General features: G+C 38.2%; 1 protein-coding gene across 5 annotated transcripts; it reads right to left on the minus strand.

Moving 5' to 3' along the window:
- Nucleotides 1–1,164: 1,164 nt before the first annotated feature.
- Nucleotides 1,165–26,650, minus strand: LOC146596740 (vitellogenin-2-like). Of its 5 annotated transcripts, none has more exons than XM_085303715.1 (36): nucleotides 26,587–26,650; nucleotides 26,451–26,471; nucleotides 26,215–26,366; nucleotides 24,491–24,742; nucleotides 23,791–23,952; nucleotides 23,557–23,705; nucleotides 22,800–22,950; nucleotides 22,524–22,681; nucleotides 22,271–22,436; nucleotides 21,278–21,403; nucleotides 20,792–21,010; nucleotides 19,594–19,811; nucleotides 19,334–19,431; nucleotides 18,654–18,778; nucleotides 18,441–18,542; nucleotides 17,673–17,792; nucleotides 17,395–17,584; nucleotides 13,889–13,982; nucleotides 13,478–13,663; nucleotides 12,916–13,060; nucleotides 12,581–12,803; nucleotides 12,315–12,490; nucleotides 11,729–11,965; nucleotides 11,078–11,596; nucleotides 10,544–10,594; nucleotides 9,620–9,709; nucleotides 8,330–8,542; nucleotides 8,093–8,235; nucleotides 7,544–7,682; nucleotides 6,893–7,028; nucleotides 6,274–6,460; nucleotides 5,845–5,939; nucleotides 4,743–4,840; nucleotides 3,901–4,060; nucleotides 2,084–2,245; nucleotides 1,165–1,283 (listed from the first exon to the last, which is right to left on the minus strand). In XM_085303715.1, the coding sequence occupies exons 1-36, from the start codon at nucleotides 26,624–26,626 to the stop codon at nucleotides 1,165–1,167; spliced, it is 5,622 nt and encodes a 1,873-aa protein (XP_085159841.1). In that variant the 5' UTR covers nucleotides 26,627–26,650. The 5 variants fall into 5 exon arrangements, with proteins under 5 accessions (XP_085159841.1, XP_085159843.1, XP_085159842.1 ...); XM_085303717.1 differs by having other exon boundaries at nucleotides 11,078–11,298; nucleotides 11,506–11,965; XM_085303716.1 differs by having other exon boundaries at nucleotides 11,078–11,292; nucleotides 11,464–11,965.
- Nucleotides 26,651–27,778: the final 1,128 nt, after the last annotated feature.

The following is a 27,778-nucleotide window of genomic DNA, read 5'->3' on the forward strand; positions in this document are numbered from 1 at the left end:
TGTTTTACCTGGGAGAATGCTGCTGAATCAAGGTAGATGAAGGTAAAATGCTATTTTTATTGAAATGTGTGTAAAACTCCTTACAACTTAATCTACCCTAATGGAAACAATCACATTGACATCAACGGTTATGTCTGCACAGTCTCCTAAGGCAGTTCTCTTAAAAACAAATCTATTTGGCGTGGATACTTAGCCTGCAAAGCATGGCCTTAGGGGCATGCAGAAAGCATCTTCTAGAGCAGGTGGAATCCTGTGGACTTCAGCAGCCATGACAGACTAGCGATCCCTCATCGTGTCCATGCAGACCTGTGGTCGGTTGGCAGAAGGCAGATCCCACCTGCCTATGGATGCTGTGGAGAGGGCTCATTCGGGCCATGGAGGCTGGGGCATCACTAGAAGTACAAGAGTCTTTGACTGCTTTAGACTCTTGTTCTGATAGGTTAAGATCTATCAGAAGATACCTAAGACAGTTAGGTAACTCCACTATCTTTTATTCAAACACCTCTGATGCGCACTAACTTCAATGAGAGTTTGGTATACAGTATATTGGGAGTGAGACATGATCTTGACTCCCTCACAGCATCTTTTCCAGTAGCATGTTGGAAGCATGAGATTCAGATTTATATCCTTGACCTTACTGTTCCCTACGACAGCACTGGCATGTCATGCTGCATCATACAGAGGTGATCAGTTGCCACTCCCAGTACACAGGATCCCAATATAAGGTAAAAAAGCTCTGGGAAAAAACTTGTGGGAGCCTGTCAATGCAGCCTCTCATACACTATATAACCCATATCCCCAGTGGGGCCTGACACAGACACCTGTCAGCCTGATGCACATGTCTTCATGGCAGGCTGCCATAGACTTGGGAAGTCTACAAAATAGGGGGTGAGGAGAAGTAACACAGGCCTCCTCCTTTCTGTAACCACTGAAATAAGGAAGCCTTCATCAGTTTTTCCATGCATGGATTTATTATGAAATCAGATACTGATGGGCAGAACTGTTTCTACAATAATAAGGTTTAATATTTTAAATTACTTAGGAAGATTTAACAGGACTTTGGCACCTAATTTAGTATCGCTGTTGTTGATGAAGATGAGTCTTATACCACGCAATAAAAAGAATAAAATGTTTCTGTTTTCTCCTGTGCTGCAAGGTACAGCTTCATGTACTGCAGTCTTCATCCTCACAAGAACAAGCTATGTGTGCATCAACAGTGTCCTGCATATCCTCTGACTTCTGGTCAAACTTCATCTGTTTGTCAGTCACAGTGGTAGCTGAGTCTGAAGGTGAACAAAAAATGAAAGGTAATCAGTATATTTCAGAGGTAGTTTTGCAAGGTACAGCATTTATCATGCACTAGTCATTAATTATACTAGGCTTGGTTTCTCCTCATTATCATATATATTTATATCTGACTAAGTCAAGCAGAGATGTTCCAGGAAACCCTGTTAATTAAAGTCGGTTCTACATTGAAAACCACTACTTCCATGTAGAATTTTATTAATAATACATTTTGAAAAGGATATTGTGGTTTTAAAGAAAAAACAAACTTTGAAAACAGACATGAACCTATCATTTATATGATCTCTATCTAATCTATTTAATCTATTATAATCTACATTGTATCTATGAAAAGGACTGCCCACTGGTGGCCAGGAATCCTGTCCACACCTGTCCTTCTGTTGATTAAATCAGCTCAATGAAATAGGCTCAGGCCCAAAGGCACTGAGATACAAAAATACACACGATGGAGGTCCCCATTTCTGGTACTGCCCATGACTGAATGTGTCTGAACCACCACATGCTACAATACATAGTTTTTCAGCTGAATTACAAAGTTGTTACTCTGCCCTTATCCTGCTAGTTCAAAGCACCACGAAGGTGAGGTCAGTTTAGATTTTAAATGCCACTATCATGAAAGCATAGTAAAATTTCAACAGAAGAAAACATCTCTCTTCCACTAAAAAAAAAGGTTTACGTATTAACGAGAAGATAGAAAGGTCTTCAGTCAATACAATAGCGAATCCAGGCCTACCTGTATGCAGCTCCTTCCTGTTCAATAAGATTTTTGTTGACTTACCAGCTGGGAGACAGTGGAAACCAACAGTTACTGGAGTAGTCTTAGTGGCTGAACATCCTTTCATACAGCGTAGCACAGGCTCGGTAGAATAGCATTTTGACTCTACGCCTGCAAGCTGAACTGTCTTCTCAAGCTTCACAAATGAGCGTTGCAGTTTACAAGCTGTAATAGAACCATTGATGATATTTTATATTCTTTTGTACAAAATCTTTGGATCTCCTCAGACTACTCCCTCTGCCAATGATGTTTCGCACTTGCAAACAATTTGTCTCTACTAAAAACTATACTGTGATCATAAGTAAAATAGTATCACTGACTGATTAGTTTTTCAAATAAGCTAATTAGATATGGAGCTACATAAAGTTCATTTCAAATGCAACTGGTTATTTCTGGATGAATATGTAGAGACATAGTCTGATATACTTTCTAATAAACATTTTGCAAAGTGCCTCACGCAATAGCTGCAAAATCACATTTAAAAGCTTTAAATATGCAGTAGTGGAGTTGGGGGGGATGGTTCTGAACAAATAAAAATAATCACTAACGAATTACCATTACCACTGTCATTCTGACTCAAAATTGCTGCAGATCTGAAGACATAAAAGTCATTGGTGGCAGCCAGTAATATTGGTCTCATTTTGGATGCCAGGACTACCAGTTACAGGTCTGTGAGAAGTTAAACCGATCACAATTCATTCCTGACTGTAACCTTTAATCCTTAACATGGTGTATTAAATGGAAATACAACGTATGGTTACTGTCAATCGTGAACTTTTTTGTGTACATGTACATGTACTACATATCCACCTATAGCAAGTTTGATGCCAAGTATTCTTTTCAATAACACATAAAAGAATTAAAGCTAATGTACAGTAAAACATGTGAAAGTTATCTCCAGGTAATGAGTATGTCCTTCCCATCAGGACAAGTCTTTACAAAAGCAATGTGCTTGTTCTCCTCCCTCCAGTATGGTATGCTGTTGCATCATAATGTCAGATGACAGAATTGAGTATACTGTAAGATCTCAATTTACTGAAACACATAAAATATGTCATTTTTACTYTGACTATATAAGTATTTCCCCTAATAACTGTGGGAATGCTCATGTGCTTGAATGCTTTGCTTGACAGGCTGCACTGGTTCAAAAATCGGGTAATAATCATGTCATAGTAATAACAGTTGTGGTACTAATTAATTATCACTGTCTGATTTTTTGATGGATCAAATATTGTCTGGAAAACATTGCTTTGCTTAAATCATAACATTCTATGTGAATTTATTCACTTACTTTTTTTCCTGACCTTCTGAAACACTTAAAAACTGAAACAAASATTTGTTTCAGCTTATTTATTTCATTTTAACTGATTTTTTTTTCTGGCTTATTTTGATTTGTAACTTCTCGTTCCTTTCTAAAATGACAAATGATTTTAATAGTTAATATAATTTAATATTGAATTACAGAATTAGTAAGGTTGGAAGAGACCTCTGGAGATCATCTAGTCCAACCCCTCTGCTCAAGCAGGGTCACCTAGAGCATGTTAGACAGGGTTGCATCCAGGCAGGCTTTAAATATCTCCAGAGAAGGAGACTCCACAGCCTCTCTGGGCAACCTGTTCCAGTGCTCCGTCACTCTCACAGTGAAGAAATTTCTCCTCACATTCAGGTGGAACTTCCTGTGGTTCAGTTTTTGCCCATTGCCTCTCGTYCTTGTCTTGTCCTATTGAAGCTTCATTAATTTTTTTTCCAAAACTTTGCATATTCTACATTTTCTAAACAACTGTAGTAATAGTATATTAAATTTATTAGAGCTTGTATACCTCCTGTGCAAGGCTTTTCTTCCAAAATCCAAGAATGYGCAAAACTGACTGCATCTTTAGCTAGATATCCATTGGGCATCCGATATTCCTGTTCAGATTCTGCATCATATTTTCCACATATGCCGCATGTTTTCCCTGCCATCCATAAAGCAACTTGAATCTTTGAGACAAAAAGTCAAAGTCATTTCAAATTAAACAAAAAAGACCTATGGAGCACACTTTTTCTGTACAGGAGTCTTCTACTGTAACACACAAGTTAATGCAAAAACATTTAGATTTGTTTGCTTTCTTTGCTAAGAATTCAGAAGGGTCAGATACTAAACTCCCATGGGGCTGCAGYGTGTTTAACTTGTTAGGGCCTTTAAAACCTACTGTGCCTATCTAGTCTATTAAGTTATTGATGCTGAAGCTTTTTTTGTCTGGCTGATGTTTTCACAGCAGGTGATGGAGAATTCATCACACAATGTGATTTCCTGATGTCTTACATTTCTATTGTACATCATTTCTAGCAACAGCTTTTAAAACATTTGCTCATCTGAAAAGAAAGGCAGGGGAGAGGAGCCGAGAACTCTGGTTCTACTTGCAAATGTGCCACTGATTCAGTCTGTGCGCTACACATCTATACTGTAAGGTTCAGATATTATTGTCTGCGATGGATTCTGACATCTTCTATTCAGAAATAAAGAGGACTGCAATCCTAGCTGTGGTGTCTTCATCTTTTTTGGTTTTTGGGTCCAGGATAGRCTCGTCTTTGCCACTTTATACTCTTGCACACAGATGGATTTAAGGGAATCCTACGGAAATTTCTCAACGTGCAAGCTTATGTACAGGAAGAACTATACCTGGAACGTGTGTCCATCAAAGTACAATTTATCAATGCCGTAGGCTGGGGCAACAAGTACAAGTCCTTGTTTTTCACTGTGGATCTCCAGAGAAGGACCTAGAATGGAAACAAAAAAGGAAAACCAAACAGACACAAGCTAGCATTCTTCAGAAAGAGAAAAGCAACTTTCATGTCTTTTTTTCATGTCTTTTTCTTTAAATGCCTCATTTGTTCTACTGAAGAGGCAAAACATGCTGCAAAACAACGTGTAAAAATGTGTATATATAGAAAATAGGTGTTTGTAATTACAAATTTGGAAAACAAAATTTCAATGATCACAGCTTTATTTATTTCTTTGGATTGTACCTCTAGAAATGACTACAAAGCTGCCTATAATATCTCTACAGTTTTGCAGAAATACAAGGCCCTGATTACACTATATTGTAGTAAGAAAATACAAAGAACAACATGATTGTCACTGGAGTAATTTCTAGCACAGTAAAAACTAACATTATAAATAGGACAAAGCTCAGCACTGGCAGATACTAAGCCAATTTCAGTAAGATTTAGCCTGACTTGTATACTAGAGCTACACAATCAGGAAACACCTGCATTATATATTGCCCTTGATTGGGTAGCACAAAGTCTGACAGTGCCCTTTTACAGAAAAAAATATTCCTGCTTTGAGAGAACAAAGCAGGCAGATTTTACCTGTATACATCCAGTTCTCCTTATTTATTCCTAGTAGATTTCAGAATGCTAACTGAATTTCAACCTACAGATCCATTTTTGACCAGGGAAAACTGTGATATATAGGTGTGGTGAATTTTAAAAAAGTTTTACTTGGAACTCAAATTTAGAATACCAATTACCCATGAAAATAAGGGAACTTTATGTTAGTTATATCTTGCCTAGTTTGGCCATTTCAAGAGCTTCATGCTGTAATTAGTCTCATATGCAAATAAGTAAAATACATTTTCTTAAATAGTAACCTTCCAACTAAAGGTAAAAATACTTATTGAATACAAACTGATGAAATCTCCTTGACAGTATTTTTTTCTCTCTTTCTTTCTCCTAACCTTTATATGAAAATGGAACAAAATAGATGCTGCATCACTTACCAGCATTAGATGAGTATGAAACATTTGTCCTGAGGCTCTCGACCCCATCTATAGCTAGTTTCACAAGCCCGTTGGCAGGATACATGTCAATCTCACTGTTAAAGGAGAAGAGGGCTCATTTGTACCTAGGCTGTAGCACAGTCAAGAGCACATGCTGACAAAATGATTGTCCTGCTCACGGAGTATCACTGGCTGTAGCATAAGCTTGTGTTAGCTACTTAAAGTATGTCTGGGGTATTCCTGTCACCTAAGACACAGGATAACATCATATGCACCATAGTCAATGCGTATGGAAAGTAAGTAAGGGGAATGCTGAAATTACTTCGGTTGCTGAACCACTTTAATAAAGCTTAAATCTAAATTCCTCTCATGTTAAACTGGGACGATGCAGTCCCTCACAATTCCAGCATCTGGCTAAGAATTACTTACTGACTGCCAAGTTTGATGTTGATTGCTTTAAGGTCTATAGTTTCTCCAGCATTCTTCATCATCACCAGGAACTTGAGATCAGAGCTACAGTCCTGGGCCAAGATATGGTAGCAGTTTGCAGGCATTGTGTAGTTAAACTGAACTTCATTAAAGGTTGTGATCTTGTTGAGGGAAACTGAGCAGCGAGCTGGTTAAATAGAATTGCAATGAGTATTTGCCTCTCCATAGAAGAAATTCATAAATAACATACTTTATTTTTAGTGCTACATTATTTTTAGCGCTCTATTCTTATCATTATGTGATTTTTTTGTATAAGATTACAAGGGCTTTTGAGTACCAAGCACCCATGATTTATAGGAAAGGCATGAAAAACATACTCCTCTATCTAACCAAAAATGATTACCAGAAAGTTTAAATGTTACCGGTTGAGACTTGCTTTCCCTGAAATACTGATGATTTCTGTACTATCTGCTCAATATTCTCTCTCATTTGAACCATCTTAGCATTACTACAGAACAATTCTTTGTTAACTGGAGATAATCCCAGATAAATTCAGAAGATACCCAAGTAATTCCAGASAGTGAGTATGTCAAGCTTCTGAACCAGATCAAATTCTGACCTTTCAAATTATTTAGTACTGCAGAGGGGCCTTCAGCAAAGACATTCCAGATTGGAGGCTGCAGCTCTGAAGCCGATATCCTTGGACCTACAGGGAGTGACAAGGGAAGCCTCATGGCTTTTTCATAGAGGATCATCTGAAAAGGAATTAAAAAGCATATTCAAAACACACTTTAGCCAGATTTTCTAAGCAGAAAGCTCAGATCAGCCTTTTCTCCTATTTGGAAATTGATTTCAATCAAATGTTTGTTTGACAATTTATACCATTCAGAACAGAATTCATCTGACTGTCCATGAGCTTTTTGGTTACAGTGTACTCTCATGATGTGGGTCATCATTCAGCTATTGGGAGAGAATAAATTATTCCCTTTCCAAGGTGGCTAGGTGAACACTTACGAAGCAACTACAAAGGAAAACACACGTCATTGTGAATATCCATGGCACTCTCTTCTCCCATGAAGAAAATCATTCAATGAGTATTCTTGGATGGAATATAAAAAGGTTGAAACGAACAAACATTGTTTTCATTGTTTGCAGCCAAATTGATTTTTACTTAATTTTTTTTCTCAGAATTGATGCTGTGTAATTAAAAAGCAACTGTCTGATTTTTATAACAGAAGAAAATAGGAGAGTAACAATATTTCATACTTACATCAGGAAGCTTGACAACAACATCACATGTCCTTGGAGAAGTTAGAGCCATGATCACCCTGGCTTGTCGAGAAGGGTTCTTGTCCATTCTTTCAGAGAACCCCAGCATAAATGCAGCTCCAGGGACAAACTGGTAAAACCTTAAAAAATTCACAACAGAAGAATCTGGTGAAACAAAGAAGCAAAAAAAGGCACACATCCAAAACAGGCTGTCTCAGACCTATGCTTACATAGCACACAGTTTTCTTCAGGATCACTGTTACCAAGTAAAAATTTAGGATACTCTTTGCTTCACTGATCAAGTGTTCAGTGAAAGGAAGAATCTGTTCCTTGGTTTTCAGTATTTATGCCCAGTATAAACAATTACTGTACATTACAATARGATGGTTATGATCTCCTACTCAGCTTTTATGTCCAAAGACAATACTGAAACTTAGATCACAGAATAAAAAATAACTGGTAGTTTAATCACTAGAATCTCATGGGTGGATGTGGATTTTCCCTGTTGACCAACATCAAAAATGAGTGAACCTAAGGACTAAAATCTCACCCTTCTGCTATTGATCTGACACTTGAAGGAACTTTAGGCCACTCTAATTTCACTTGTACAGCAGGGTGAGCAGCAAACCGTCCAGTTACCAGCTCAGTAGAAATTTTGTAGTCCTGGCAATTCCGGCCCCATTTCAGATAAGCCTATAACGGAGAGAGAAGTGGTCCATTTTTAAACCTGTGGAACATGAGTTTCCTGTGATGCATATAGTTGTATATGACTATTTTTGAGCCTTACCGCTGCCTTGTGAGCATTGAGGACTGAAGCATCAGCACAGAGCTTCCACTTGCTTGAATCTGTGAGGTTTGACACAAATACCTGCATCCGGGGCCTGATGGAGTAGATATCAGCATATACCACAAGCTGGAGGCCCCCTATCTTCTTATTGCTCCGAATGCCATGAAGAAAAACAGCTAACACTGGTGTTTTCACATCTCCCAAAAACTTGGGCTAAGAACAAGGGGAGGGAAAGTATGCAAAGAACGTCATTATAAAGGAGTTACTCTGGAACATTTTACATACAAAATCTGGATAGATAACTGAAAAATAAGCAACTGCACTGCAAATATATACCAGCATGTGTACCAGAAATATATATACCCACAAACTCTCACACACATCTTACGTGCATGAGTTTGTGCACCCACAGATGGATTTTTTGGATTTTATACATCCATCACCATGTTTGATATGAGCAAAAATTTGTGACATTTATTCAGCTACAGCTGATACCAAGGGAATATTCATATTAGGATAGAGTAAGGGTTATAGGATTTAGGTTACATTATTATTATTAATATATTTGCCTGGGAATGAAAGAAAGCAGTTATATTTAACTTACATCATAAGCTGTCAATTACACTCATCACTCATTCTCACAACAGTATCATTCCCCAACCAGTGTCCTTTTGTTTTTCTGTCTTTATCTTACTCTATCACCTGTCATTTCACACTCCAGCTGTAAGCTCTGTGAAGCGAGCACGAGCTTTTGTGTTATGTCTGTATGGCACTCTAGCACAAAATATAATCCAGGATCATCACCTCATATGAACTTCCCGCTTTGATAGCAGGGCCCCAAGTGTGCTATAATTCACAATTCCTTCACTTCATTGTTACACCTTTCCCCAGATAGCAAGTCCTCATGTACTAGGGTGTGTGCTGGTGAGGGGAAGGCACTACATGTCATCTCTGGAGATGGACTCTGAGGCTACTCTTAGCCTTGGCCTCCACTGCTGGTGTCCTTGCACTGGTTGCAGGGGTCACAAGATGAGTATTCACAGGCACCTGTCAGGCAGGGTGGCCCAGTGAGGGAACGGTTGTGGTGCTGAACTCCAGGTAAAAGGGATCCTTGCCTCATTGAAGGGGAAAGTGTACTGGGGACACATAGTGTCTCACTCTCAATACCTAAGACATGACAGGTTGGTTTTGCTCTCTTCCCATTATCCTAGCTGTACAATTACTGGAAACGCACAGCCAATCTGCCATTCTTCCAAGCTGACAGAAACCTCTAAAGATTATGCAACTAACCCGGGAAGCAGCTTGAGATGTGGCATAACTGGATCTTGTGGACGAGTCCATGCTGGTAAGTCGGTCAGCTGGGACTTTCTTTTTTGGGAACTGCAAGAAGAAAATACATAATGCTCAAGACATTTTTATGCTCAAGACTTTTATGTTACTACTTAAAAGTTTGTTTGAAGAAATTGTTCTAGACACACTGCAGAATATTTTCTGTTATGGCACTTACGAAAAATATGCATTCCTGCACTGAGCTGCTCAATGATTTGCAATATGATATGCTTTGTCCTGCTTACTACATGCAGTCTACTTCTATAAAATTTCATTTACCTGTATGTATCTGACTTTCCTGCACAGACAGTTAAGAAACAAACCTAGATGAGAATTCCCTCTTTGCAAAAACTCTGGAGCAGGGCAAGCCAAACAGAACCAGTCTCCTGGTTCAATACAGAAGACCAGATTTGATTCATTTTATTTCCAGAAGGGCCTGAACAACTGAATGGACAGACACACGCAGCTGAGTGTTTTACTTTCTATGCACTGATCACAACTACTGATCATTGTTCCTGGCTAGATCAGACCAAGTAAGAATCTTCTGCTGAACTAAAATTGTCTTTCCACCTGAAGATGCTAAAGGACTCAAGTTTTTGATAGTAGGACCTTTGTTCCTTCAAAATGTGCATCTCCAGTTCCTTGTGCTGCTTTGGTAGAGCTTTATATCTAATTTTCAGAGTCACAGATGGCATCATAAGCACAACACAAAAAAGTATATTGCTCTGTTTTTACACATCTCAGAAGAACTGCCACAATCAAATTGGTGTTCTAAATACTATCAATATTGTAATTTTCTTCAGTAAAGACAGTAATGGGTCTTTAAGGTTTTCATTTAACTTATGGTAGACTCCAAACTTTATCTACTGAGGAAAGAAAACTCACCTCTTGCCTGTGTGCTGATCTAAAACGGTACCGATAAATCTCATGATGTCCCTTTGGAAATAATAAAAACAAGAAGAGGAAAAGCCTCAGAAGAAATGCCACAATTGCACTGAAATCTGAGAACTGGCAATTAAGCAGGGATTTCTCTAGTTATCACTCATACAGTCCTGTATGTTCAGAGACACACAGTGCAAGTCTTGAAATAGATTCTACAGAAACATTAATGTTCTTACCTCAAAATTAAGATAGAAACATGCAGCATTTATAGAGAAAGTATTAAGTCAGCAAAAATTGGCTGCTTGTCTATAGCAAAAGTTTCAGCAAAGTTGTGGAAACTTTTGAGATGTATTAAAGTAGACATTTGAGCCAAGTGATTACAGGTGTGTTTGCAGAATAATTTTGCAATTTTGTATTGCTACAATTTACTGTGTCGACTCATGACTTCCTGATTTATGATGCAACGCCAGCTGCCATCAGGAATGAGATTCACAAACATTACCAACATCAATCAGTTTACTGACAAATATGAGTTACCCATATTTTGGAATACATGCTGCTGCTGCTGCTGCTGCTGCTGCTGCTACTGCTACTGCTGCTGTCTTTCAGATGTCCTGAATGATGCCCATGGCTATGGTGACTCACTGACTTGCTACTGCTGCTGCTGCTACTGCTGCCATTCAGATGTCCTGAGTGATGCCCATGGCTATGGTGGCTCATTGACTTGCTGCTGCTGCTCCTACTACTGCTACCACTGCTACTGCTTTTGCCGCTGCTGCTGCTGCTCTTACTACTGCTACCACTGCTACTACTTTTGCTGCTACCGCTGCTGCTGCTCCTTCTACTGCTACTACTTTTGCTGCTGCTGCTCCTACTACTGCTACTACTTTTGCTGCTGCTGCTCCTACTACTGCTGCTACTTCTGCTGCTGCTGCTACTGCTGCTACTGCTCCTACTACTGCTATCACTGCTACTACTTTTGCTGCTCTTGCTGCTGCTACTGCTGCTACTACTTTTGCTGCTACTGCTCCTACTACTGCTACCACTGCTACTACTTTTGCTGCTCTTGCTGCTGCTACTGCTGCTACTACTTTTGCTGCTGCTGCTCCTACTACTGCTACTACTTTTGCTRCTGCTGCTGCTGCTCTTGCTGCTACTGCTACTCCTGTCACTGCTGCTTTTGCTCCCACTGCTGCTCTTGCTGCTTGTATCTTTGTTTCTAGGTTGCTTTATTTCACCATTCTCATCTCCATCCACAGGCTTTTTATGATCGAGAGAGGAAGCAGATGATGAGGAAGAAGAGACAATAGAGGAGGCAGAAGATGAGTCAGAGGGAGTTTTTGCACTGGGGTCTGTCCTGAGATCTGTTAACATGGTGTTTTCTTTCTTAGAAGGCTTCTTCTGGTGTCGTGTTTTATTTGTAACCTGCAAAACAGTTCAAAGGGAAGAGCAAGAGAGGGGATACATCTGGTTCTATATTTACAAAGTACACTATCTCTGGGTATCAGATAAGCTGCTCAGTGCAGCCATGCAAGGAAACATAACTTCCTTGCCCTACGCACTGCAGAAGCTGCACCAGAATTCATTAAGGCCCACTCCTCCCAGCCAAAAGCCTCCCCAGCACAGAGTCTTTCACTAGCAGGTGAAAGCATTTTTTTTTGAAAGGTCTTTCACTGGCAGCCTGGCCTTGCTGTCCCATGCCAGTTCTCTGCTTCAAGCACTTGGCTTCATTTGTTGGAAAATATTCCCCTYCYCCAGGCTCAAAGTCTCTTACCTTGAACACTTTTTCAATGCCTAGGATTTTCTTTAGTTTAGCTTGGATGTCCTCATATGGAGATGATGCATCCTCTTCCTCAGACCCTGAGTTTACCATGCCTATTATTTTGGAAGCTGCTCTGGATCCTGCCTGAATCTCCAGCTGTATTTTGTCAATATCAGCATCTGTTTGAACTACACACCAATTACACGCATTAGAAGGTTATACTGTTTCAACCTGCACTGACAAACATAAGCAAAAAAGGCTTGTGCTCGGTATCGTACCTGGCATCAAAACTATTTTAGCTTCATGTTCTCCGATTAATCTGTGCAAATAGGTATTTTTTATGAAACTAGCATCTTGTGACCTTCTGTAAAAGCAGAGCTGGCAACCAAGACGATGCAGTTTGATACAAATGTCTCGTTTATGTGTTTTTCTTCCTGTGCCATGGAGAAGATCCTCTTGAGAGCTATAGGAATGTTTCCTTGGCATGCTGTCAGCCCCTTGCTGCATTAGAGATAAGCATGTGAATAATACTGGAAGTATATCATAGGTAAAACTTCAGATGTGTGCAGCATGGAGGAGGTAAATACTACTATACAAGCAAAAAAATGGTTACCATTGTGACACCTTCCCTGGAAGTTCTCTCTGACGGTTTGAAAGGTTCTTCCACAATATTTGATGAAGCATCTACTGGGAGAATTGAGGTCCTCTTTTCTACACCTAGTTCTCCTATATTTCTTGATACAGCAAAAGCCTTATGTCTGTGGAGATAGGCACAAAAAAAAAGGTAAATGGTATGTCTTTGGATTAAATGAGTCAAGTCCCTGTCAGTGGATTGTCACATCATAGAGTCATGTTGTCTGATTATAGGAAATGCATAGATAACTATATTTATAAATACCTATGAAAGATAAATAAGAGGTCATAAGAGACATCAGTTTCTTGTTTCACAGGAATTTTTCAAAGTCTAGGTAAACAAACAAATTTCCAATATCTGAGAGGAATTTGTTTAAAACAAAATTAAAATAAAATTAACTAACCTAGAAGTTATGCTACATACYGGAAAAGTCACACTGCATATTTAGAAACCTCTGTAAGATATCAGTGAAGAGTGAACTTCATAAGGCTTCAGAAACAGAAAAGAGAAACAGAAATATTCTGAAGTAATACTACTGCACCTTCCAATCACTATCTCAGTTTCCTCACGGCATGGTGTTGTTTCAATCTTAACATTTTTCAATTTCATGTCTATCTTGGCATCAAACTTCATTGGAGCTCTTGTCTGGACCTTGCCTTGAATTTCAATAGCATGTTGAAAGTATTCTGTATTGACACCCATTGTTGCAACTGTATGTATATATAAGCTGAAACAGAGTGAAGTGGTCATATGTAAGAATATGTATTTTGTATGTATATGTATTTGTGTACATTGTGTATATACATATGTATATACATTTGTGTGTGTATATATACACAACACACACACGTCTGTGTATATATATATAATGTATATACATTTTTTAACACGGAGTATTCTCTTTCCATGGAAGACCTCCATCAATATCTAAAGTCTTATAAACATGCCATACCTTGGGCTTATGTCAGACCGAATCTGCATGGTGGATTCAAGTAACTGGGAAGGTCGAAAATCTCCAGTTAAAGGAGGGGTCATCTTTCCATCAACTGCAAAAGATAGAATAACATTTTAAAATAGTAAAAGTGAAAGCAAAGACTTGAATACAAGAAAAGCACTGTTTTCAGGAAGAAGTTATATTTTTAATTGATCCCCCAAAATAAGGCTGTAAAAATGAAGCAAACGTGGGTACACGAGCTCTTCTTCAAGTAGGAAAAATGCTGAACATAATATATGGAAGACATATCCTGTAGGTAAAGATTCTGGTGTAACATACTGAAAATGGGACCAAAAGTATGGTAAGAAAAGTGTTGTCCCAAATTGAAAACTTGTTAATTAGTATAACATAAGAATTTTAGAAACACTCAGCTCCAGAAGACAGAAGTGAATGGTGAGCAACCTCACTACTATATTCTAGAACTATAATAATTATCTTTCCTTATGATTTGGAAGAAAAATGATTAAAAAGCTGTTGGCATTGGATAAATAGTTTCTTTTGTAGAAGTGATAATAGATCGTAAAAAATTACAGCAAGCCTGGAAATCTTCTAGGATTTCTGTGGAAATAATGTGCCAACAAATGGCATGCAATAGACTCAAAAAGCAGAGTTAGTGCATACTGGTAAAAAGTATTCTGGCATGAACCTGAAAAACTGCCGCATCCAGTGGACTTGCCAGCCTAGTGAAGCAGACTTGGAATCAAAGTTGGAGTCTGAAGGTCTTATATACATTGATGAACTCTGAACATCCAAGACTGTCAGAGTGAAAGAAGGGAAGAAGGCAGCAAACAAGAAGATCAGTGAAACAGAGAAACAGACAACAAAAGGAATATGTAGTAATACTAAAAAGGATGACAACTGCAGAAGGCAACAGTATGACATTTTACTGAACAACAGTATAGTGTCTTTTGGGWTTATACATTCCTTTCTTACAGTTTATTGAAAGAGACTGAAAATACTCAGAAAAAGGCAAAGAAGGATGCTAATGGGATAGCAGGACTTGCATACGACAGAAGACCTAAAGCAATTTTCAGCCCCGTAAAGCAGGGAACTTAACAGCACATCTACAGTGACTCAAGGATATGGTCTGTCCTTGCTAAGAACATAAGAATGGCCATCTAGGATGGTCCTTCTCTCCCAGTGTCTTGTCTGCAATAGTGGCCGTGACAGCAAGATTAATCTGACTTTGGAAAATGCAAAAGATGAAAGTGTCATTGGAATATGGATATGAGAAGCCTGGCCTGGAGAGCTGGAAAAATATCAGAGGACTTCATCCATGGGAAGAATCTCTCTGTTTAAGAGCAAGAGTGGGAGGTTCTGTGCTCCAGTCCGGTGCGACTGAGCAAGCTCACTTCAGTGCCTCTGCAAAGTCATATCACAGACTAGACTATCTTTCTTTTAATGGAGGATGGAAGGAATCAGCACTGAAACACCTATATCAATGGATATCTGATCAGTTCTGAAACTGATCAGATTGCTCTGTTTTGAATATCTCCAAGGATGAAAATTTCACAATCTGCCTGGGTCCCTGTCCCAGTCCTTAGCCACTCTCATTGTGGCATTTTTTTCCTTATGTTAGCTGGGATTTTCCTTGTTGCAATTCGTGTCTATTGCCTCTTTTCACTGCATACCTCCAAGAAGAGTCTGGCTCCATCTTCTCTGTAGCCTCCCATTAGGCAGTTAAAGACAGCAAGTAGATCTCCCCATGCCTTCTCTTTCTGAGGCTAAACAAACCCTGCTCTCTCAATCTTCCCTCATACGTTAAGTAAGTGCTTCAGCCCCCAACCATTTTGGTTATCTGCTCCTGGACTTGTTCCAGTCTGTCAAGATCTTTCTCAAACTGGAAAGCCAAAACTGGACAAAGTCCCCTTCTTGAATTGGAGGCCCCAAACTAGAAACATTACTCCAGATGCAGCCTCAAATGTGTCAAATAGATGGGAATAATCACTTCCTTGCTGGCTCTGGTCTTCCTGTTGCAGCCCAGGATGCAGTTGGCCTTCATCACCACAAGGGCACACTGCTGCTTCACAATCCACTGGAAGACTCCAAGGTGCCTTTTCTGCAAAGCTCCTTTATGTCCAGGTGATGCCCAGCCTATAGTTGCACGGGTTATTCTATCTCAGCTAAAGGACTTTGCATGTGCCTTTGTCTAATTTCATCATGCTTTTGTCAGGCCATTTCTCCATCTCGTCAAAGTCTCCCAAAATGACAGCCTGACCCTCCACATACTGACTACTTCCACCAAATTGGTGTTATCCACAGATTTGCTGGGGGCCTTCTTTTCCAAATTTTGGATTATTAACAAATATACTGCACAGTGCTGACAACAGAGTAATGTCACTCACAACAACCCACCAATTAGTCTTAACTGTTGACTACTCTTTGAGTTCAGCAGTCCAGCCAGCTTTTCATCTACTTAATAGCCTGTCTGCCTAGTCTCTATCTCCCCAATTTAGCTAGAAGGAGACTATTCTAAAACAAAAAGGAGGGCAGGAGGGAGAAGGGCAGATACAAATATGCTATCAAAACAAAGTAACAACACCAAAAAAAGAGTAGCTAAGAGTGAATGCACAAAGAATTATAAAAAGTGAGAAAGAATATATACTTCATCCTCATACTCTTCCAGTGTTCAACCATTTTTCAGCTCCAAGTTTTCCTGAGCCATATATAGTTTATTTAGTAATGACAGTTTTCAATCTCCTCTTTAACTCATATAAACTTTAACATTCCCAACTGCCTGTGTCAGGGAATTTCACCATCTGGAATAAAAATGGCCGCTCAATGAAGCTAACATGAAGCAAACTGAAAGCAAAAGAAAATTCCTTCTCACCTGTAGTACAGTCAGCCTGAGAAGCTCATTGTGTCAGCATAAGGAAGAGTCAAAGAATGTTGCCCAAGGAAATATTCAGTCTGCTGCACAATTGTACAGTCACTGAAATAACCTCTTGCTATTTGCATATTTGCATATTCATTCTACCTAAAGTAAAACTCTGACTCTTCCCACAAGCCCTTTTCTTGCCTTCTCTAATGTTACTGATAGTTCTAGATTGTCTTGCATTTGCTTTGTCACCACTGAATCATGCTTAGTCTATGTGTACATTTTGCTTGGGAGCCACCACCTTCTTCCTCTTTCTGTAGCCAACTCCCCATACAGCTTTCATTATTTTTGGCATTGAATGCTGTAACCTTTCTCTCTTTGGTTTCCCAGATTCTCACCTCATGTCCTCTGTCTTCAATCCATTCAAATATGATGCAGAAATCATTTGACACATCTGCTATTCCAGCTGTGTTCAGCTTCTCTTTAAATATCTTTACTACCTTCTCTCCTGTATTTTAAGGCACCACAAAAAATAGCTCATCTTCTGACTTTTTGTTTTCCCACTTCTTTCTCCAGCCTCTTTTAATCTGTCCTTTTCATCTGCTGCTCAGAGCTAGTACAACAGATCGTGTACTTCCCAACTCACCGTTCACTGCAGCACGTGCCAGAGCAGTAGTGTATGATCCATATTCCAGTGGCAGACCAATGCAGCTAGGGACAATATATCGAAGTTCTCCAAGCCATACTGGCTGTGTCCATTGTCCTGCAATGCCATTGCGTATTTGACTGGTGATTTTTTTCATTACTGTGTTTCTATCAGCAGATTCTACTATAGTCTACAGTAAAATAAAGATCCAAAAGGTTAGGATGTTAGATTAGATACTGGYGTCAAATCTTGCAAAGGGAAGTAGGGGTTCTTGGTACCTTCACAGCCTGATGCAGGACATCCTTGTTGATGTTGACATAGGCCAACTCTTGGCCAAATATTTTCAAGTAAGCTGATATCAAGGGGGTTTCTGCTGGCAGCTCTTTCCATCCTAGCAGCTAGGAAACAGATAAAGAAGCAAAGTTCCTTAACGTGGCAACAAAGACTGTTGCTGACCAAACTGTCATTTTGCTTTGTCACTCGGGTTTTTTTTTGCTGCTTTGTTAATAACACAGTGTCGCTATTTCAGACTAACTCCCTGTCACTGAGATTTTCACAAACAGCCTCCTATCAAATGTTTTGTATTTTGAGAAAATATTGTTTATTCCAATACAGAGGATACGACTATTTGTACCATTAAATCCAGTTTAGAAACACACCAACAAATCACATGGTCTCTTGAAGATAAAGAGATCTGCTTGTAAACTAAGTTAGGTGAATAGAAGGGAGGAAGGAGGAAACTTGCCAGACATGAAACACACATCCTGCACTGCAATGTCTGGCTTCCCTGTCTCTTCTCTTGCTGCTTCTTTAGTCATATATAAGGCAGTGAGGAAGAAGGGCCAGAGTMAGAATTTGCAGGAGTTACTGCAGATGTTACATGAATAACGTCTCCTACAGCCCCCTATCAATCCTTTTTTCACAGAGATATTCAGGCTGACTACCAGGTGGGTAATTTGCCTTCCGAACAGTGTTTAATTGATACCACAGGCCTCACTAAATACTGCTTCATATAACCCACAGGTTACATTACTGAAAACACCTACAGTTTTTCCAAGCTCCTTTATCTTTTTGTATGCGGGATATTCAGCAAATGGGATATTTCGTTTCATTATGGCATCTGTGAGGCCTTCCACTCGAACGCCAACCTACCAAAACAGCATAAGAAAGAACAGTCTCAAACATACTTACAGGGAGGAAGCTTAGTAGTCAAACTTCGTTTTAGTTTGCTCTATTATTGCTTTAAGTAAAATACTTACCTCCAACAAATCAGCCACTGAACCTGCATAGTTTGCCATCAACTTGGAAATTATTGCTGATGGGAACATTGTTCCTGGACTGTTCATAATAAAGACATCTCCAGCAATACCAACTTTATAGTTATCTAGGGTTGAAATAAACAAAAGACATTTTCTTCTAACCACTCTACTTATCATCCAAGGTTTATTTCTGCAGCTTTTTACCATCATTTTCCATTTTACCATCACCATTACATCATTATAGATGATTTAACTCAATTTGTTACTTAAATGCAGAATCTTCTACAGGATTGCAGAAGGTTGGGACAGCAAGGAAATGAAATCAGAAACCAATGAATACAAAGAGAACATTCACCTGAAGTATGCTAAATACACATTATTATAGCAAAAGGACTCTTGGGAGAAGTGAGTAAGCTTCTCAAGTAATTTATAAAAGAAAATAGATTCATTTTTCAGAAAGAAGAAATAAACTAAACATTACAGAAATCAATCTTAGCAAATGTCTTGTCTCATTAAAAAGAAGCTCTTTTTACAACCAGCCATTTTTTCTAAATGACCTTCCTAAACATAATCCAGGCTGGGATTCACAATGTCTTACATTATTTTTCCAAAGGACTTGTTATTTCTTTAGAATGTACTTCTGAATAAAAATTCCCAGTCACTGAATTCTATTTACTCACCAAAGTAACCACCAACACGAATGACCTTGCTATATCGATAGCTTAGTCTGTCCAACTTGGGGGCCAGCAGCTTAAGTGCAATATTGCAAGCAGAAGATCTAAACAAAATAAGAATAGGTAACAGTATCCAGATATAAGATGCMCTTCACAAGAATACAAACTGGATTCAGTTTGTCAGCATATGCAGTCCTTATTAACAAGAATGTAATAAAATTTATTATTTGCAGAAAATAACCCATTTGACTCCTGTTTCTACTTACATGTTGTACATATATGGTAATCTACTCTTTGACAAAGCCTTCATGTGGGAATATACAAAACTGGCCACTTGCAAATTGCTCTCTTTCATTGCCACGTTAGCTATGGTCGTTATTAAAGGAAGGGCAGGCCTCGTCTCAAAGATAACAGCACAAGCCATCATTCGTACTTCAGGGGGAAGTGACTGGTCTGCAAGGATCTGGATGAGATATCCCTGCACCTGTGGAGAGAAAACAGTACATGGAATAATTCAGAGCTTCTGTTTTGCAGACTGGATCCACATGTAACCTGTAAGAAAAATGGGAGAGGGAGCCATTATGCCTGTGGGAAAAAAAAAAGTCCCCTGATCTCGCTTACTGATCTCGCTTACTGCATGGTTCCATAATCTTTATTAACACAACTGAAGGACCATACAAAAACAGGAGCAAGCAGCCATTGAGAGGGGCTGGCACTGAATATTGAAGAAATGTCCATGTTTCAAACATATAGCATAGTTTTTTGCCTTACAGGAGTTGACATTCAAAGATCAGTGAATAATTTTCAAGGAAATAACTGTAGCTAACAAGAAAGATTCATTCTTGAAATAACCCCACTAACTTGGTGAGTGTGCTTTACCATTTTAGACCATTTTTGCAAGAGGACCTTCAGCTCACAAAAGACAATCTGAGTGGGTGCTGTTGCACAGAGCACTTTTAGATATCTGAATCATCTGAAAGGCAAAAGTCGTGACTGCCCTTGCCACACTGGCACCCATAGTGGTCAACAGGAGGTCAGTGGTGATTTATCTGACCTTAAGGAAGGAGCCTAAAAGAAAAAGGCAGAACAATGTTGAGATTTTGCCTAGGAAAACAATAGAACATACCTCTTTCCTCTTGACTATAGAAGCAGCTTAAATTATATGCCTGACTTTTAGATAGCTAAATTTCCACCCTATATAACTAGCACAGGAACTAATTGATTGTGCCAGGTGACTAAAGAAACTCTGTTCACACGCTTCCAAAAACTTCCCACTGACTAACAATTATTAGAGCTTAGCAGAAAATTTTAGCTGAAATCTAAGCTTGTATTGTGCCAATCTTAAAAATAAACACACGTTGAATCCACAAACATAGAGCCTTTAAATTCATTAGCCTTACATATTAGCATATATTCTCATCTCTAATACATTAAGTAAAGAAGTCCCTGGCATTTCCTACTTACTGTTTTGGGGTCCTTCCAAGCTATTTTTCTCAAGGCCATTATGGCATCAATCTGAATATGGATTGGGATAGCAGAAGCACTTGATGAAAAAACTGGAAGGAACTTCAGGATGCGCTTTATGCTGGCTGGTTCTCCCACATTACCAATGCACTTCAGTGCTAACTTCATTTTTTCTTCACGGCCCCTGCTGATTGCTTCATCTGCCAGGTCGTGGAGGGGCTATAAAACAAAGCACAGTTCAGTTTCTTCTATCTAATGTACAAGTTGTCCAAAGTGCTTCCCTTGCCCACTGAAAATTCTATCACAATAAAGCAACTGGTTTGAATACAACTATTTTATCTACATTAGTAAAATGATTCATTCCCTTTCTTCTGAAGGAGGCCTATGAAATATGTATTTGTAATGCCAATTACTATTTTTACATTGCATCTTATTAACATTTGCTACATGAGTTTATTAAGAACAATCTGAGAAAAGGCCACCAACCTGAAGAACTTCTTTAGGACAAGCTGAGGTCCAAGAACAGTATCTACTAATGACAGAACTGTATCCCAAGTAAGCAACCTGCTGAAGCATGGGACTTTTCTGAATTCGAGAACTGGTCACTAAATCCTGCCAAAAGAAGAGGAAAAACATATTTAAATTGGTATTTAATACAATTCTTGACATAGCTTCTGGACCAGGAAAATTATCAGGGTTCATCTAAGGGAAGCAATTTCAGACTGAGTATTCTTCATAGTCAAGCAAATTAGATTGCCTTGTAGAACATTTTACATGCAAGTTTCATTCAGGAGCYTCATTCCCCTTAGTTACAACATTAAAGAAGCATATTTAAATTAGTTTATATATCACAGGTCTGATTTTTCTCAGCTATCATGCTGAAAATACAAAGTTTATGTGCAAATGTCAAACTATAAATAGAATATCCCTAGAACAATGTGTAATGCATGTATATTATTGATGCAGWTTCACATCATTTTTTTTTCTATTTAAAAAGAGGAAAGTTGACTAGAGATGGGAAAAATCCTGTTTGCAGTAAGTGTGAAAAGAGTTGATGTTTAATATTTCTACTTGCAGCACTTTATTCCAGTTTACAGGAATATTTTTCAATTAAAAGAACTATTCAAATCACAAAACACAAAAATCACCCTTAATGTTTCAGATGTAAGATACAAAAGTGGACCAGGATTTGTGTGCAGAAAGCCATGACACATAGTCCCAAGCAAACTAAAATGGGAATAACTACTGGAAGATGTTATAGGAGAGGGTTTTTTGTATCAATATAGCAAAATGAAGACACTCGACTGAATTTTTCTCTCACACAAGTAATGCCAAAAGAAATTCATGGAGTACCATTTATACAAAATTAGTATGCAAGAGAGGAGAATCCATCCTCTAAAATACTTTATAATCAAAAACCATCATCAGTTATCATTTCTATTGCTATCTGATAGGAAAGATTCGCATGGATTTACTCACTGCTGCTATTGGAAGAGTGTCTTCATCAGCTTTCATTAAATGGAGAGCAAAAGAAACTGTCAGAAGAGTCTGAACATAGGTTAGGTCATCATTGCGAATTCTGTTCTTGATGAATTTGAGTGCTTCTGTTGTGCCTGTTGCAGAAATTGCACTCAGTAGCCACCGCCTGCAATCAAGGTTAAAAAAAATCTTTATTTTAGCTATCATTTCTCCAAAAATGAAAAGTTTCTTCAAAGACTGTGCAACCAAATACCTGTAACGAGGTTTATCTGAAAATTGTTTCCAGAAAGACTCAAGAGCATCAGTGTTCACTATCCGGCAGAGCTGGACAAGCTCTAAGAATCTGTACGGGACATCATCATGGAAATCTTGCTGGTTATTCAGTACTATGTGTTGCAGTGTTTCTGCTATCTGTTACAAAACACCAAGAGAGAGATAATCCATAATTAAATCATTCAGTATTTATGATTATTGCTTTCCATTAAATTTTTGATTAGCAAAGCAATTTGAAGACTTAAGAATTCTATACCCGTTGCTCAGGGTTTTTTGTCTTGATTAGCTGAAGTGGCATCTGTGGCAATACTGATGGGAAATGGTAACGAAGGCTTCCGTGGCTCTGCATCGGAATATCTGGGGCATTTCCTCGTTCACTTCTCACTTCAAGCAAGATAAGCTGTTGTCTGTCGGCAGTCAGAGAGAAATCAGCAAGTGTTATGTGAGGAATAAAATAGTTATCTTTCTCCATCTGCCTTGTCTATTTATTGATTCAGTAATACTGTGAAGATAATGGTTTTGGCCTTTACTCATTTTTCTTGCCACAGTAAAATTGTAGTTTGTGAATAGGTAGAATCTTATTATTRGACCAAAGCAATATTTGATTTATCCACAGTGAAATCAATTTGGAGGATGAGCTAAACAGCTGTCTCCTGAAGACAAGCTACTGATTCTGTGTAATCAATGACCTAATTTCTATGGGCACAATCTTCCTCCTGACAGCATAAGTTAGCCCTTTTTCAGAATAGCCATGGTAGAAAAATTGCATTCTGAYAGAGCAAAAGAGTTTTCCCTTCTCTTCTTCCATGCAATTATAGTGCAAATTTCAGTGGAATACAAATAAAGAATGGTTTACTCAATTTTTAAGGGTGGGGAAACCCGGTATAGAGTATATGCAGGTTTACTCAACCATTACTGAGCTTATTTCTCACTTCATTTCAACTGGGCGTGAAAAAGATTGCCAGAATTTATAATTATTCTCATTTTTTGATGCAATCTCACTTCAGGCCTACCTTGCTTCCATGAYAGCAACACCAGTAGGTTCACTAAATGGTGAGATCTGATACACCTGCTGTGATGCAACTTCTGTTATAAGCGTACCACTGTCTGAGTGTTTTAGTTTGTATGAGAAAGCTGCAGTCCCCTTTATGGGCCTTCTTTTCTAAACAAAGACAAAGAAATCCACAAAATGAATGGGAATAACAGCTGTGCTTGATATTAGGAAGATCTGTTCAGGTCTTACATACCATCATGTCCACAGGACAAGGACGGATGTAAGCCATTCCAATACTCGTCATCACATTTTCCTGGCAATTGTTTTGGTCTATGGTTTTGGTTACAGACGCTCGGCTATTCTTCCTGTCTTCCTGGATAACATACCTTGTATGGCAAACACCTCCAATACCAGCCTGCATAGATCAATAGAGATAATTAGACTTCCTAATTACATCAGCATTTCACTGCATGAGTAGATTTACTGAATGAAGATTCGGACACACAGGATGATGGTAAGGATATTCTAAGCTATCTTAATTATGTATTGAAATCTTCTGCCATTACTTATGCTTAATCYTATTGAACTGAAAAACAGACATGAACAAAAGTCAACTGAGTTTCAAATGAAAAAGTAATCAATTGATTAATATGAGCAGTGAACAGACAAAATGGATGAAGTGGCTGTACCAATGAAGTTATGTAACAAATAATTAATAGCTAATCATTCTTTTTTCTTGAAAGTACTGCATTTTAAGTAAAGCACTTATACAGACATCTGAAAAAATTTCCAACRGAAGCAATTACTTCAACACCTACATTTTCTTTTCTGTGAATGAAAATGGACTTTGCTTGATGATGCCTGTTTCAAAGTAGATGCAAACAAACATGAACTTGAAGAGCATCAAAAAAAATTCTTTCAATTAAGTAGTTTTAGAAAAGAAATAAACAAACCTCTTGCAATTCATACACATTCTGTGATTTTTTAATGGTTATCTGCATCATGTTCAGCATTCCCCTCACTATGTTAATACACAGATCAGGGCAGTCTTCTGGGGCATAAATGTTTCCAACCCGCCCACTACTGTATTCAAACTTGAACGGTCGGGTAAAACATGAAGACACCATCTGGGTGATTTTTGAAGATCGAGTGAATGGATCCTTGGGCCATATTCCATTGTACTCCTCCAGTTGTGGGGAGCGGATCTGAGAGAAAATGTTAGAAAATATATTTATTTCTACTTGTGAATAACATTACTTTGGTACTAAATATGCAAATAGAAAACAAGAAATTAACATAATCATTGGTTACATACTCTTTCTTCCAAATATAGGCTTAGATATGCATACAGCAATTCATTCTCTCCTTTCTTGCTTATACTATTTTAAAACCAGGATAAACTCTGTAGACTCAGTAGTATTATGCTACAAAACAGTTAACACATCATTATTATCTTGTAGTGAGATTTTAAACATCTTACTTCCATTAACTATATTTGGTGGGAAAGGCTGGTTCAAAAAATAATAACAAAGATTTGAATAAAATTCTTCATATTTTTATCCTTCAACTAAATATTATTCTGCTTTAGGTGCAAGTTAATATTTAAAAAGTGTRTATCATTCTAAATTTCAAAAAAATAAATTTTAAAATATTGGATTTTAATTCTTCTCCCCCCAAAAATGTTTACTGGCATTGTTTTGACTAAAAAAAGTTGCCAAATTTCAGGCATAGTTGTGAATTGCCTGCATCAACTTTATTTTTTAATTTCTTGTAGTGAATAATGTATTTATAAAAAAAAATTYCCCATGCAGAGGCACAATGTATAGCAGAAGTAATTTTACTCTGGTGAAGTAACTGTTAGTTTATACTTGTGTCTCTGAAAGCACAGTCTGGTGGATTACACATAATAAAATAATTTCAGGATGAAAATTATCACAATCTCTAGCTCATAACTTCGGATTCCTGCCTTCATCACTGAAAGAAGATCTACAGTTCCACTAAAATCACTGAGAGCTCTGCCACTGAACTCAGGGTACAAAAAGGTCTCATTTGTAAATAAATTACATAGACCAATAAAAATATTTGTCTAAAATGTATTTATTTAGGATGGCTCAGGCTCTACCCCTTCTGATGTCAGTGGAGGTATGATTTCATACATACAGACCTTCTACTGCATTACTCAAATATTAAACTTTGTTACACATACCTTTTTGATTATTTTCCCTTTTTTCAAGTATGTAAATATAACCTATATTTATTAATTGCCTGCATGACAATGGTTTTATACACCTAAGTCTTGGCTTCCCACAGGAGTTGGAATCATGTGATGAGAATAGAATTAAATCTTAAAATTAGAGCAGGCTTGAGTCCCTTGTGTTGAAAATCAAAATTTTCTAAAATGACTCCTGATTTTGGCACCTCAATTTCTAATACAAAGTTTTGAGAAGCACACGTTACCAACAATTTGTAAAACAAACATCCGTACATGGCTGGATGCCATATCACTACTCRCTTTTGAAATCTCAGCTTGCAGACCACGTTCTAAAATTTACAGAGCTTTTTCTTTAACTCTTCAGTATTGTTTCCTACAGCCTTCTTACAATACAGATYAGTTATTTAGAGGTGATTTACAACTCAGGATTGTTCAGTGTGTTATCTTTGGAAAAAGACACTGTACCTTGAGGAGATAGGTATTTTCTGATAGCCCACTGATCTCTAGTTTGCTGCTCAAGCGCAAGCCAGCTCTGGCTAAACTTCTTTCTTGAAGCCCATTCAACATAAAGCCTTCATAGCTGTAAACGTAAGTCTTTCTGCTACTAAATCCAGGGTCTGTGGGGAATAATAGCCGTTTTCACAATAGTTGTAAGCATATTCTAATAAATAGCCATAGCTTGTAAAAGTACATTTACTTACCAATGTCAAACTTCTGGCTACCTGCAGAAAAAGATGAGAAAGACACATGAGCAACATTCAGTCCTAATCTAATTGTTTTCATCAAACTCCAGGAAATTCCAGGAAAGGTAAGTGAAAAAGGGGAAAGCAAGCTTACCTACAAGGGTGAACACAAGGGTGAATATGATTCCCCTCATAATGAAGGTGAATGAGGACCTGCTAGATATGGCGAGACTTTTATGGAAGAATGCTCAGGAACACGTGGCTGTATTCTGCTGAATTCTCAAGTTTTTTATCAGTTTATGTAAACATCTCCTTTTTTGCAATCATACATTCTCTTCACATAGAACAAGGAAATCAAGTCAAACCTTGGCATCTAAGTGTTTTATTATTTAAAAGCTTTGCTGGATTGTCTAAGAATTTCACTTTTCCTAGTAAAACATTTTTACCAGGCTGTTTACAATAAATTTAAAATAAACACATTATTTCCTAGATTAAGTCATGGCTGGCTGCTGGTATTCAGTTCTGCCACAGATTAGGTTGATTTTGCCTAGGTTATGTTGACCTGGCATCTGATCCTAACTGTTATCTAACTGATAGTGGCCCAATTAACAAAATAGGGTCAGTAGTGTATACGCTTCCTGTTTTCTTTCTCTTTCCTCCGCACTGGATTATGGTCAACCCTGCAGAGAGAAGACTAGGATACAGACCTTTGCTATTCTAATATTCTGATACACGCATCAAAGCACGTTAAACATCGTACTGAGCAACTGTATCTATATAGACTTATTGATATATAGATAGATATAATTTATTTATTTTCATCAGAGGACCAGCATGTCCTTTCAGCTCAGGTCACAATGACCAGGAATATTTTTTAAATGAACGAAGATTTCAAAAGCCATCTGCAAATATTGCATCTTCCAAGGTAAATGACAGTTCAAATGCGAACAATTAAACAGAGAGATATTTAGCAGCAGAGAGAAGAACTGAAGTGCAAGTTAGCTAGAAGTTTTGTATTTCCTAGGGAGCAAATATCAAATGCAGCCAAGCACCTGAACCGAAGTTGGCTTGCAGCCAACTTCATTAAGACTACTGATGTACATTAACATCACAGGAACACATTCACGTCGTTCTGGAAACACTGGGGTACGGAGGCAGTGGGTCAGACATCTTGAATTGGAGAAGCACAAAAACATGCTTGAGCATGGCAATAGATTGATAATCATGAAAAAGGAGGAATGATTTCTTATCAACTCAGGAAAGAAAGTTCCAATCTTCTGAAGTGAGCTGGATGGCTTGTGGATCAACAAAAAGAAGATACAAGAAAAATGCACAGGGGCATCTGA

Source organism: Rhea americana, unplaced genomic scaffold (assembly GCF_003343005.1).
Source record: "Rhea americana isolate MKP2758 unplaced genomic scaffold, rheAme1 scaffold_2, whole genome shotgun sequence".
NCBI classification, from domain to species: Eukaryota; Metazoa; Chordata; class Aves; order Rheiformes; family Rheidae; genus Rhea; species Rhea americana.